Raw genomic sequence first — 13,770 nt, forward strand, 5'->3', positions numbered from 1 at the left:
GAGCGCTCGCGTTCTGTACACTCGGGGCGCCGCACGCGCACACCCGCGGGACGCGGACGTGGGGACACGGCCGCCCGAGTCCCTCCGTACTCCCTCCGCCCCCCCCCCCCCCGGGCTGGGGTTGCGCGTACCATTTTTTATGAATTTCAGCTCCGCCGTCAGCTGGCTGACCTGGTTGTCCGTCTCCCCGATGGCCTTCCTCAGCTGGCTGCACTCACACGGGATGCCTGCGGACGCCGGCCCCTGTGTTAGTGAGACCGGACGGGACCGTGCCCGGGGTAGCAGCCCCCCGCCCAGATACAAAGTGCATTCGGCGAGGAGCAGGCGGGGCCTTGGAGGCCGGGACACCCAGATAGCGGGCTTCGTCCCCAAGGGGAGGGGAGGGGTGCGGGAACTTCAGCAGGACAGGACCAAGCCCGACCTGTTTTATTTTATTTGTACCTTAAAGTTTATTTATTAAGATAGCGCATAAGTGGGGGAGGGGCGGAGGACGACAGAGAGAGAGAGAATCCCAAGCAGGCTCCATGCTGTCTGTGTGGAGCCCACACTCACATACCGTGAGACTGCGACCTGAGCCGGAACCAAGAGTCAGAGACATAGCCGACGGAGCCACCCAGGTGCCCCAGAGACCCGCCTGGTTTAAAATCGGGCTCTGTTTTCGTGGGAAGGAAGAGGGGAGGTGGGTGGAGGGTGGCCTTGTGGCAGCAACTCAGAACTGTGGGGTTGGGGACGGCGACTGTGCGGAAGCGGAGAAGCCAGAACATCCGAGGACGTGAGGGCCCAGGAGCGCGCCTGCTTGGGATTCCCTGTCTCTCCCTCTCTCCCTGCCCCTCCCTTGTCCATGGATGGACCCTGAAGGCATCCTTGCCGCGTGAGGTGAGCCAGGCAGAGAAGGACAGAGCCTGCAGGACCTCACTTACGTGTGTGATGGGGGAGGGGAGCTGGAGTCCGGGGGTCAGACGGGGCAGACGCCCCGCCCCCACCCCGGCTGAGATGCATGCCCACCAGGGATCGATGCACAACGTCAACACTGCTCGGTAGCACACGGTGCGGCTGCCGAGAGACCCGGTCCCCAGAGCTCCCCTCGCAAGTCCTGCTTTCTCCAGCCTTCTCTTTTTATCGTGTCTACACGAGAAGACGGATGTTAGTGGAACCTGTTGTGGCCCCTTTGCGGTGTCTGTGAATCAGACCGTCGTGCCAAGCCATCTTAACCTTCTCCAGGGAGGTACGTCATCATTTTCCAATGAGATTGGGAGAAAATGCAAGTTTTAATACATTTTCTTTACAAACGCTTGGGCCCTCTGCGCCATACCTGGTTCTCCATTAGGGCCGGGGGGCCCTATGTCACCAGAATCTCCTTTTTCACCTGAAAAAGGCAAGCAAAGTCAAAATCACCAAGTGGAGCTGGGACACGTCACTCAAGTTCAGAATTATCAGGGTTAACAACGTTCCGTGTGTCGTGTCCTAGGATCTTCCCCTGGATAACAGTGTTGTTTCTTCCGTGTGTAACATCCTAGGAGTTTTTTGCTGTGAATACAGAGAGTTGCATTCTGTAGATCTCTAATTCTTCAGGCTCTCTCGATGTGACATGGGACACAGGCCTATCACTAGATTTTAGAGACTGCCAGACGATCCTTCTTTAAATCGACTCCAAAAACCCCACATGTCTCATAGAACAATTTGGAGGTTCATGTCGTGAACCTTTAACCCCCTGGGTCAGTAACAACTAACCCTGACTCCTACCTGTGCCCTCATGATGGCAGGGAAACTCAGGGAGAATGTGTCATGTGGGCACTGGGGTGGACCTGGGGACAGTCGCACCCCAATGGAGTAGAGAGTCCTTCCTGAGCCCTCTCCAAGGGCACCAGGGCCCCCACCTGGCCTGTCACGCTGCTTCCTGGAGACAGGATGTGCCATGCAGCCCTCCTGCCCAACCTTGCCCCGCAGCTTATAAAGGAAAGGCAGGGGGGCGCCTGGGTGGCTCAGTCGGTTAGGTGTCTGATTTCAGCTTGGGTTATGATCTCACAGTCTGTGAGTTCAAGCCCCACGTCGGGCTCTGTGCTGACGGCTCAGAGCCTGGAGCCTGCTTCGGATTCTGTGTCCCCCCTCTCTCTCTGCCCCTGCTCCACTCGTGCTCTGTCTTGCTCTCTCAAAAATAAATGTTAAAAAAATTTTTTTAAAAAGGAAAGGGGTTGGACACCACCCTGGTGACCAAGCTTCCTGGCTACCCTAAAATGAATAAACTTTAAAAAAATAAAATAGATCAAATAAATATAAAACAACAAGATACACAATGAATGTACAAAGGCGCGTGAGCGCTCCTACAGTCCTTTCTCCTCCCTGAGAGCCTAAACATCCAGCTGGCACGGGCGGTGGAGGACCAGTGTCCCCTCCCTCTGTGCAGTCTCAGCACATTCTGTTGGGGGAGGGGAGGGGGGAGAGCACGCCAGGTCCGTCCAGACGACCCCTGTGACTCTCACCAGCATCAGGGCTCAGGAATGACAGGTCAGCCTGACGAACACATAAACTAAGCTGCACGAGGGGCTTGCTGGCAAGCTGTCCCGCGGTGAGACACAGACATTTATTCAGAGCACACGCTGTACGTGAAAAGCACACACATCCCTACTCGTATGCCAACATCCATGGCGCTCTGCGCAGCACCTACCAGGACCTAACGGGTGGAAACAGCCCGAATCTCTGCCGACAGACACGTGAATAAGTAAGATGCGGTGTAGCCATGATTTAGCCTTAAAAAGGAAGGAAATGCTGACCTAGCTACAACATAGAGGAGCCTAGAACACGTTACACTCTGTGACATAAGTCAGACACAGATGACAAATCTGGTAGGATTCCATTTACGTGAATGACCTAGAACCTAGAGCACACAAAGTCATGGACCCTAAGAGTAGTGGTGACCACGGCTGAGGGAGGGGACCGGGGGACGCTGCCTCATGATGACCAAGTTTCTCTCCGGGGCCATGAGAACATTTTGCAAACGGTGGTGAAGGTGGTGCATCACGAAGGTACTTTATCCCACTGACTTGTACGCCTGAAAATAGCTAACGTGGCAGATCTTATACTAGGAATGCTCTACCACGATTTTTCAGAGCCTTTGCAAAGCACACGTCTCTCTCTGTGCCACACGTATCTATCTCTGTGCTCTTTACGTAAGGAGTGAGCCATCCTGAACAGGTGCTCCCTGGAGCACCTGAGCTCCGCTGAGCTGGCTGCAGCGTCCGTCACACTCCTGGCCGAGAACCTGCCAGGGACGGGCTGAGGCCGGGGGAGGTGCGTGACCACCGATCAGAACAAACCACCCGAACCCACTCGCAGCCCAAACCCCCGAGGCAGGTTACTGAGGCAGAAGAAACCCAGCACCAGAGTTGGGCAGACCACACGGAACCTGCCCCCTGCGCCCCACCCTCACGTTGCCAAGCCCTGGTCGTCCCCAGCCTCGGCCGCCTCATTAGCACCCTTGGGGGAGGTGGGGAGACCCCCGTGGCCTCGCTTACTGAGAGCACAGGGCACACCAGGGGCCCAGGGACGGTTTGCCGACTGGGCGGCGAGAGAGACAGAGGGGCTGTGTGGCTCGAGGCCACATCCTGACCTGCCTGGGCCCCAGTTCCCTGACCTGCCCGCCCCTGCAGGGCCAAACGGTCAGAGGAGGTCTCGACACGGACCCAGGCAAGTGCAGGCATCTCGTCACTAGAGGGCTGCCCTCACTGGCTGTTACCTTCCTGGGCCCCGTTTGCACTCAGAGACACCCCACGGTCTCAAAAAGTCACCAGAGCTGGAGGTGGACAGACAGCGTTTCCGGAACACCATCCTTCCGTCAGTCAAACGGGGCTCCGGCGTCTCGTTAAACTGGTTACGGAAGTGGTAGTGACCGTCCTGCCAAGCACACCAGCCCCGCATCCTCCTCCCGGGTGCCCTGTGCGCCCTCCGGGACAGGAGCCCTCGCCCCGCCCTGGTGGGCGCACAGCCAGCAGGTGAGTCTGACCGCCACTGCCCGCTGCAAACCCGGAGACCACAGCATCGCGTAGAAAGCACACAGAAGCACAGCCGCCAGGCGGGCCTGGCCAGTCTGCAGCCATTCTCGAGCTCCCGCACCCTGAGCCCGGGAAGGAATAGGGCAAGGAGTGTGTCGCAAATACCTTTAGAACCAATGGGACCAATTTTTCCATGGCGACCCACACTGCCCTTCTGTCCTTTGTCACCCATGTCTCCTGTAGAAAACAACAAGATCAAAGTTGGTTGGTGTGTAGGTAACCCGGCACGCCTCCTGTTCAACATCGCACACGCACACGCACACACGCACAAGAGGAGACGGAAAATGTACACCTGTCCTCTTAGTCTCCTCAAGGTCACGTACGTGACAGACCCTGGAAGGTTCTTCACAGGTGCCTATTGACATGTTTTCCAGAGGAGGACACACTGGGGAACGAAGGGGGCCCGCGGTGCATCCCTAATCCTGAACTCAGTCGAGGCCCCTCCAGTTACGTCCATGGGCAAGGTTGTCTGTCCTCCGTCCCAGCCCGTCTTCCTGCACCTGGCCCCAGACCAAGTTGAGCAGACCACACGCCTGCAAAGGGGCCCATGGGTCACCCTCCGCCGCCCGCTGGTGGGGGAGAAGGCAGGCAAGGAAGAGGGCAAGGAGGATCCTGGGAATGCTCGTAGGGTCGCTAGTCTTCCATCGAGGCCCGCTGACACACCACCTGCAGTCCCATCACCGCAGCTTGGGGGGGTCACCAGCCCTGTGCTGCCCCTCACCTCCTCCGTACTTCCCATCACCGCAGGCTGGCCCGGTGACTGGTCCTCACGCCATGACCCCAGTGACGTCCTCATAACAGTCCCCATGCGACTGTCCTCGCCGACCAGCTCACTAAGACCAAGAACGGCCCTCCTCACCCACTCACGGAACCAATCACGTCAGTGGGGGGATTTTCTCAACACTCAGACTTTCTCCCACAAAGTGTCCTGAAACTGTCAGCAGCCATACCTGCCTGTCCGCTGGTGATCGCCACAGACCGCAAGCCAAGCCGGCCAGCGTCAAACAAACACGCAGAACATTCGGTAGAAGAAACACAAGATCGGCTTTAATTTAAGAATCTGAAACTACATGAAACTCAGCATAAGCAGCTCGGCAGGAGAGACGTGGTCCGAAGGACTGTGTGTGACACAGATGAGGCTTCGTCCTGCTGTGCTGACGCCCACCCTCTCCTCAAACCTGAGGACTTCCCAGCCAAGAGCTCTTAGTTTTGCGATATTCCCTAAATTCGGGACAGAGACGAGAGGCTTCGGACGAGCTGCAGCTCACACGGAAACACGCCTGTCACACACAGAGCTGGCTGAGGCTCACACAGGAAGCACACTCGCGCCCATTCTCTTACACGAGTGACTCACGGCACAGAGGAGACGCAGAGGACTTGAGTGGCTTGTCCGGGTCAAGCGCCCAGGGCACGGCAGGGTCAGGACCGAGCTGTGACCGCAGATCTGAGACCCCACGGGAGGCGGGGGATGCCACAGAAACCGAGGCCAGGCTGGCCCAGCCACCACAGAGGCAACTCAGGCCACAGGTCCTGCGGACTACGTGCTGTGCCTGGTGCCAGGGACACGGGGCGACAGGACTGAGACCTGCGGGGAAGATCTGGGGGCGATCAGACACCTGTAACGGGTGTAATAACCAGAGAGGGTGTGAGTAAGCCCTGGGAGGGGCCTGAACCCATGGACCGGAGTGGAGGAAGGATGGAGGGGGGTGGGAGTCAGGGAGGAGAGTGACAGGATGCCATTGGTGCTTGGCCCGCAAAGGGGCTGGAAGGGGGCGCAGACACACGGTCGGGGGAGCAGGCCCCGGCGGGACGGTGTGGGAGCAGCAGTACCAAACGTCATGGACGGCCCATGTGAGGGGTGACGGCGGCAGCAGGGGACCCCCCCCTCCCTGGGCACGCGGAGATGGGGGAGGGCAGGGAAAGGGCGCGGTCCCCTGGACCGCGCAGCTGGGGTGTGGGGCAAGGCTGGCCGTGACTCAGTGTGCCTCGAGGGCCCCCTGCCAGTGCGTCCGCGGTTACTGGCAGCCTGGTGACGTCGCCCCAAGGGGACGGGCCCCGGGGACCCCACTGCAGGAGGGGGCGCCCGCAGGGTCAGAGCTCAGTGAGACAGGTGGGACAGGGCGAGGGCATGAGGCCTGGAGTGGGTGGGGTGGGGGTCCGTCCCAGTGGGGCAGCAAGGAAGGGCGGATGTGGAGACGGCGCCCCCTAGTGCGGGGCAGCCCCCACTGCGCCAGCCTGGGGCACAGAGGTCCGTGTGCCGCTGAGCGCTATCTGCGCTGCTCTGTCCCCATCCTCGCCAGCCCTGCCTCCCGTCCTCAGCCAGACGACCCTGAGTCGCCCGGCCACACTCTGGTCGCCAGGCCAGCCCATCCTGCCGACAGGGTCCACGAGACAGGCTCGCCTTCATCAACCCCAACCGCGAGCCGCCAGGGCAGCAAAGGAAGACGGCCAAGAACAGGTCTCAGGCCAGCAGTCAGCCCCGCATGTGCCCGCCCGGTGATCCCGCACCAGACAGCGCCGCCCGCACCGCGTCAGTCACTCTCCGCGCAGCGCGCGGTGAAACACGCCCGACATTCGTCTTCCCCTGGGCCGCGCCCCTGACGTTTCAGTTCTCGCTGGAACGGCCGCCTCTTCCTCTGAGCACGGCCGTTCTGTCTTTGTTCATCTAGCGATGACAGCCCCCCCCCCACAGGCAGAGTGTCCCAGCACAGCCCGACCATCACCTCCGCAGGGAACTGAAGTGCGCCCCCCCCCCCACTCCGTGTCCGCTGCTGAAGCCCTAACCCCTAACCGGGGGCTGCAGGTGGGCCTTGGGAGGTGACCGGGCTTAGATGAGGGCACGAGGGTGGGGCCCTGGTAGGAAGGAGAGACGCAGGTGGGGGAAAGAGTGCCGTCCCCACCGGGGAGGAGGTCCTCGCCAGAGGCAGCCGGATCTGGACGTCCAGCCTCCAGCACCGGGAGGAATTAATTCCTGGTGACTGTGGCGTGTCCACTCAGCCTCTTGCAAAGAGCGTTCTGCGGAAAAATCAACGTTCCCTGGGATGTGACAGTGTTGCGCACGGCCTGTGTGCCCCCTGCCGGCCTCATTCCCCAGGCCTCCCTTCGAAAGGCTAACCTAGCTGTCCCCCAACTCTCCACGGGGCCCCCTTCCTGGGCCCCGGGAGGGATCTCGAGTGCCGGAGAAGCTGGGCTGGGCCGCAGGACAGGTGTCAGGATGACCTCAGCATGTGTGCCTCTGTAACTGTCGCGAGTCCCCCACACCTGAGGTCGTCTTGCTTGTTTTCACTCAGCGGTCAGCCGTGACAGCAGTCTGCTGGGACATTCGGTGCCTCGTCCTCACGGAGACGGTCAGGCCCGCTAAATACCACACAAGCTCCGAACGGCGCTCCCACGAAGGCAGCGTCCAGAGCAGGACGTCTCGGTGGAGACCGCCCGACCGAACCCTGTCTCCAGATGGGAAGGCAGAGGCCCAGAGAGACCCGGAGGCTTGCACCTGCGCTAACCGGCTGGGCCCCCGCTGAATCCCACGACACAGGGGCAGGGCCACCAGATCCCGGAGGATGACGGAGTGCGCCTTCCTGTTCAAAAGCCCGAACACGACAGAGGAGACTGGGAGCCTCAGTAGAGTGCGGCCCCATCACGTGACTGAAGAGCCTGCTGGCCGCTGGGAAGATCCCACCCCGAAATGTGGGAGGGGATTCTCCCTGAGCCCTACCCCCGCCCCCCCCCCCCCCCCCGCCAGGCACAGGGAAACTGAAAACAACACCTGCCCTCTGCCCCCATCCAGACGGCTCACCTCCTTCCCGCCCTTCCGCACAGGGAAGGGGTGGGGAGAGCCCGAGGAGAGTGCCTGCCTGCAGGTGCGTGGCTGCTGAGTGTTTTCCCCACCTCCACGGAACGATTAATTACTGATTGATTTCATCAGCGGAAAACGCACCCTGAGGGTCTGCACACATCCTGCCTTCTGAGTAACTTAAAACCCGGGAGTAACTTGAGAGCATTTGGCTCTTGGCCCAGCTCCGAATGGCACGGCCAACGTTAAGGCTGATTCAAGGTCGCTGCTGTCACGTGCCCCCCCGGCCCCTGCCCTTGGAGAAGTGTGGGGCCGTGCCTTGGGGGCTCCGGGGAAAATGGGTGCCAGGAGGGACATGGCGCAGCTCACGGAGCAGGGTGACAGAGGTGGTCATGGGGCCCTCGGCACGCTGGCACCCGGGTCTCAGACATCAGCCTCCGGAGCCGCGAGAGAATAAACAGCTGTTGTTTACGCCACCGGGCCCGCGCTAACAGTCCAGTACGCTTTCTCTGCCCCCAGCGAAACTGGGATTCAGAGAGGCAAAGCCACCCACCTCGAGTCACACAGCGAGCTGGGCAGGCCTGTTGTTCAGTGGCCTGGAGCACGGACCCAGCACATGAGACCCCGATCGCAGTCCTTTGCCCATGCAAGCTGGGACAAGTTACGGTCCTCTCTGAGCCTCCGGGTCCTCTCTGTAAAGGGGACCCTGGGTCGCTGAGCACATGGTAACGTACGTTCCGTTCAGACTGAGGTCTCCTTCTCCAGCCCACACCTCGGCTGAGGAGCAGGGGCCGGTCTTCCAGCACCAGAGAGGCTCCCTGTGGAGCCAGTCACACCCGGAAGGCTACACTGCCACGAGCGGGGCTGAAAGTATGCTACGGACTTATGGGAAGACAAACACCACCCCCCGCCCCGGGCTGCCTCGGCCGAGGCTGAGGACCCCTGGCCATGGGGACCCGGGACAGCTGCCAGTTGGCCCCGCCTTACCTATCGCCAGACTGTCCCTTTTGCCCTCAACAATGTCCTCCTCCACCGGGCCCCCCTCCACAGGCCCCGAGACGTGGCAAAACCCGGTCGTGCCACACACCGCAACAACCTTACAGGAGGGCCGGTGTGGGGAAGGGCCGGCCCTGGGGACCGCCAGGCCTGACTGCGGGTCAGAGACTCCACACCTCCATGCACGGCTCCCACCCGCTGCAGACCTGCTTTCACTGAGCAGAATGAGCAGAGCCATCCTTTGCCGGTGCTGGGCGATGCACACACGAACATACGCACACACGTGCATATACGCAAGTGTGCATGTATGTGTGTGTGCACACGCGTGTGCACACATCTATACATACATACGACACACTCATGCAAGCACGCACCCATACGTGCCAACATAAATGCATGTGTAAACGCGTGTCCTTGTGTGCACACACATACGTGCCAACATACACGCGCCTATTGCAACATACGTACACACGTAGAAACATATGCACCACCCATACACCCGTGTGTGTGCACGAGTGCACGAACACAAACGTATCTTTTATCCTCACACCTCTCGAGGTTGTGAAGCTGGTAAGCACCGGCTGGGCTTGAACCCAGACCACCAGGGCACCCAGGAGGCCCCCCGCACCCTCGCCCCCTGCCACAGCCCCTGTGCACTGACCTATCCCTGGGGTGGCTACCGTTCCCAATAGGAACATTCTGTCTCTTGGGTGTGTTGGAGACGCAAAGGTAAGAACCATTAAACTCCCCTGAGATGGTCAGCACATTCTCCATAGCGGCCCCGGGCGGTTTGTGTAGCTGACTTGTTTTCACTCGCAGACGTTTCTTGGGCGGAGAAATAGTGTGGTAATAAGCCCGGAGGCTCTCACGGGAGCACCGATGAGAACGAGAGCTCTTGGCCTTTTTGCCTGCTTCCGGGAAGGTTTTCTTGCCCTCCAAACGACAAGAAGCTTTTTGCAAAAAGCAAACAAATTTCCCTGCCTCGGATGTAGGAGGTGATTGGAAATGCACCAGACGCACTTAGATCCCGTCCCCGTAAGTTTGAAGAGCTGGCGGAGACTCCCCAGGGAGCCGGGAGCTGACGTGATGTCCCTCCCTCGTCCCGTCCCACTAATGAGAAGCGTACAAGAGCGCGTCTGTCCTCTAGACACACGGGAGGAACGAAGGAGCGGGAGCGGGAGCAGAGCACAGCAGGCACGTGATTCTGATTAATTTTAATGAAGATCTCACACAGTCCTTTGAAGTGGAGACGGGGGAGAGAGGGCGCTCGAAATTCACTTCCTCAGCGATTTTTAACGAAGGGTAATGTGCACGTTGCAGAGCCCAGAAAGCCTGTCACCGACACAGGGTCACCCTCCACCTTGGCGCGCCAGGAGGGCCCTGGCTTCCAAGGGGAGCGGCCCGGGGGCCCCCCTAATCTTGTCCTCCTAGCAGGGCGCCTTGGAAACGTGGATGACACACTTAGCAGGCCGTGTCAGCAGAGCCAGCCCTGTACAGCTTCCACCTCGCTGTGCAGGCTAGAAATGTGCAAATTACGCCTATTCCAGTAAAGGACAAAGACAGCAGGAGGTTTCTGAAGCCCCTTCGGCTGGACTCTGTTACTTCGGAAAAGGCATCCATCAGCTGGCGGGGCACTTTCTCCTGTTTGAGTCCCCCTGGCAGGGGGGCCGCTCCGTGTGCCCCCCCCCGAGCCCCTCCCCCCGCCCCAGCTCGCAGCAAATCCGCCAGAGGCCCCACGGGACGCGGTTGCGCTTTACGGGATCCGAGATGAGCAGGGCACCCAGGTGAGGGCGAGCAGATGTTCACGACCGACCTGCAGCGCAGACGCTGGAACGCTGTTCCACGCGGGAACAGCACCGCGGGGGCGCCTGCCGATGGGTGCCCGCGTCTCAGCCGCCTCCGGAACGGAAGCTGCACTGTAACGAGGGCCCGGCTGGTTCCCTTGTGCACCACAGTTTGAGAAGCAGCAGCGGAGCAGAGCCAGTGAGAAGAACCCAGCTCTGCGTGGCCCGATCCTTGGCCACAGACCCACAGACCCACGTCTGCACCCCTGGGGCCCGGCGCGGCGCACAGGGTCACCGCAGATTTCAAAGATATTTGAAGAGGCTGAATTTCAAACTATTTTTCAATTGATCGAGGTCTTTCCAAGCGCCGGGTCTCGCGTGAGACCAAGATGAAAGCAGGTGGGTCACGCCCACCACGCACGGTGCGGACTTGCCATTAAAGGCCAGTCTCCAGCGGGGCCACTTCCGAAGGACCCCAGGAGAAATGCCCCTCAGGCCTCGATGCCAGAGACAGTTTGCAAGCATAAGCAGCTCACGTGTTTTGCCAGACGGAGTCCGAGTCCCATGGTCTTCGGGACCTGCAAAGCCCTAAGAGTAGGCGGCAGCCTGGGGGGGCGGGAGGGGCCACAACGTCCCGGAGCCCGCAGGACCCCCTCTGCCTGCAGGCGCTCCATGCTATGGACACTCGCGCTGCTTCACAAGGAGAAGAGGTTTGAGAGTCGCTGACCTAAGTGGCTGTGTCATCCTTCTGGCACTGATGTGAGAACTTTGGAGCCTTCTTGGCAGGTCACCTGACCGAATGCAGAGGACCTCCCTGCGTGAATTTCATCCAGATAACCTCATCCGGGGCTCCTGGGTGGTCCAGTCGGTCGAGCGTCCCACTCTTGACTTTGGCTCAGGTTACGAGCTCCCAGTTCGTGGGTTCGAGCCCCGCGTCGGGCTCTGCTCTGACAGCACGGAGCCTGCTTGGCATCCTCTGACCCCCTCTGTCTCTGCCCCCCTTTTCTCTGCAGATGCGTGCACTCTCTCTAAAATAAAATTTTATGTAACAATCTCATGTTATCCATACGTATTTTGTGGTGTCCAAAATTTTCTACCTTAGCTAAAACGTAGTATGTTGTATCTTTTTTTTTTAATATATGAAATTTATTGTCAAATTGGTTTCCATACAACACCCAGTGCTCATCCCAACAGGTGCCCTCCTCAATGCCCATCACCAACTTTCCCCTCCCTCCCGCCCCCCATCAACCCTCAGTTTGTTCTCAGTTTTTAAGAGTCTCTTATGCTTTGGCTCTCTCCCACTCTAACCTCTTTTTTTTTTTTTTTTTTCCTTCCCCTCCTCCATGGGTTTCTGTTAAGTTTCTCAGGATCCACATAAGAGTGAAACCATATGGTATCTGTCTTTCTCTGTATGGCTTATTTCACTTAGCATCACACTCTCCAGTTCCATCCACGTGGCTACAAAGGGCCATATTTCATTCTCTCTCATTGCCACGTAGTATTCCATTGTGTATATAAACCACAATTTCTTTATCCACTCGTCAGTTGATGGACATTTAGGCTCTTTCCATGATTTGGCTATTGTTGAGAGTGCTGCTATAAACATTGGGGTACAAGTGCCCCTATGCATCAGTACTCCTCTGTTGTATTTTAAACATGCCATGAAACAAAACAGAATGGGGAGAAGGGGAGGGAGAGAGATTAGCGGATTAGCCGTGGAGGCAAAGGGCGATCTAAGGGTCCCTCCCGCACTTCCAGCAGCAGCCCCGGGGGTGAGGGGCACTCTCTCCACTGTGGGGAGCAGCAGGCCCCCATCAGCGGCTCCTAGCGATCTGCCCAAGATGTGAAGGAGGGGCTGAGCCCCAAAGGCAGCGTTGGGACCACAGATCCATCCAGTCCCGGGACTTCCCCAAAGGGAGGAAGCCCTGCTGTGGCGCACTTGTGGAAAATGACTCGTCGGGGAAGGGACCCACCCTGCAGTGGTGAACAGAGAAGAGGGGAGGGACTCGCCCAGACACTGAGCCAGAAGGACAGGAGGCTCAGGGTGTCATCAGCACTCAACGAGACCCAAGGCTGTGGAGCCTCAGATGAGAAAGTGGGTTGGAAAGTTGAGGGCGAGACTCTGCACGTGAACCTCCTGGCAGCGGTTGGACCAGGTGCTGGAGAGAGGCTCTGGGGACCCTCAGCAGCCACCGTGAGGCAGGTGGACGACACGTGTGCAAGCGGGAGCACCCCGAGAAGGGCGGAGGACCCCACCCCTGAGGCCCAGACGGCGCCCCACCTGGCATAGCCAGATCACAGCTGAGGAAGCTGCAGGGCGGTGCTGTGGGCAGGAAGCCGGCGTCGGGGCAACCGGGTGAAAGCTCAGAACGGCAGCATCGGTCACCAGTAAAGTGTGAAAGAGATTTAAAAACTAATACACTTTTTATACTTCTCAAGGAGTCCAGTAATATTTACGTGGAAAAAAATGATTCCGAGAAACGAAAAAAGGCGGCGGTCCCTTTGCCCACGCCCAGGTGGTGCCCGGACTGCTAAGAGCAGACACGTCCCGGACCCCCGGTTCCTGCAATGCTCGCTGCTGTCCACGTGCGTCTCCGCGGGAGAGAAGAGCCTTCTGGAAGCTACAGGTGTCGGAGACCGGACACCAGGAAGAGTGTGGCCGAGCGGTGGCTGTGAGCCACCAAAACCCTCCCGGACAGGAGGGGAGGGTGGGAAAGAGGGTGGGAGGACCCTCAGGCCCTGAGCGGCTGCCACCCCGTGCTGCACAGAGGCCGGGGGGAGGGGGTCTGTGGAGGCCCCGGGAGCTGCGCTCATCCTTCCTGGGAGCTTTGCTACAGGGGAGCCGGGCCTGGCACTTCCGAGGTCGCCCACAGCTCTCTCCACGTCCAGCGCAGACCGTGAGCGCACTGTCAGCACGCGGGGTGTCTGCAGGAGGCCAGAGACTACAAACCGTCACCCCAGGGACACCTGCTGTAGGTCCAGTCACCTTTATAAAACGCGCCAACATCAAAAATCAGCTCCTGGTCTTTGTCCAGAATACCAAAAATACGGAAGCAATGAGGAAGGGGCGCCTGGGTGGCTCAGTCGGTTAAGCATCTGACTTCAGCTCAGGTCATGATCTCGCGGTTTGTGGTTTCGAGCCTCGCGC

General features: G+C 59.3%; 1 protein-coding gene across 7 annotated transcripts in view; it reads right to left on the reverse strand.

Moving 5' to 3' along the window:
- COLEC11 (collectin subfamily member 11) overlaps positions 1–13,770 on the reverse strand; it is a 33,060-nt gene that overhangs the window by 724 nt on the left and 18,566 nt on the right. For 4 of the 7 annotated variants that reach the window (XM_045447846.1, XM_045447845.1, XM_045447847.1 and 1 more), the window contains 3 exons: positions 4,155–4,226; positions 1,313–1,366; positions 132–227 (listed from right to left, as the gene is read on the reverse strand). In XM_045447846.1, coding sequence (XP_045303802.1) covers positions 132–227; positions 1,313–1,366; positions 4,155–4,226 — 222 coding nt within the window. Of the gene's footprint in view, positions 1–131; positions 228–1,312; positions 1,367–4,154; positions 4,227–6,967; positions 7,771–13,770 lie in introns of those variants that run through there. The other 3 variants (XM_045447849.1, XM_045447848.1, XM_045447850.1) reach the window with 2 other exon arrangements.

This window comes from Leopardus geoffroyi, chromosome A3, assembly GCF_018350155.1.
Source record: "Leopardus geoffroyi isolate Oge1 chromosome A3, O.geoffroyi_Oge1_pat1.0, whole genome shotgun sequence".
In the NCBI taxonomy this organism is placed as follows: Eukaryota; Metazoa; Chordata; class Mammalia; order Carnivora; family Felidae; genus Leopardus; species Leopardus geoffroyi.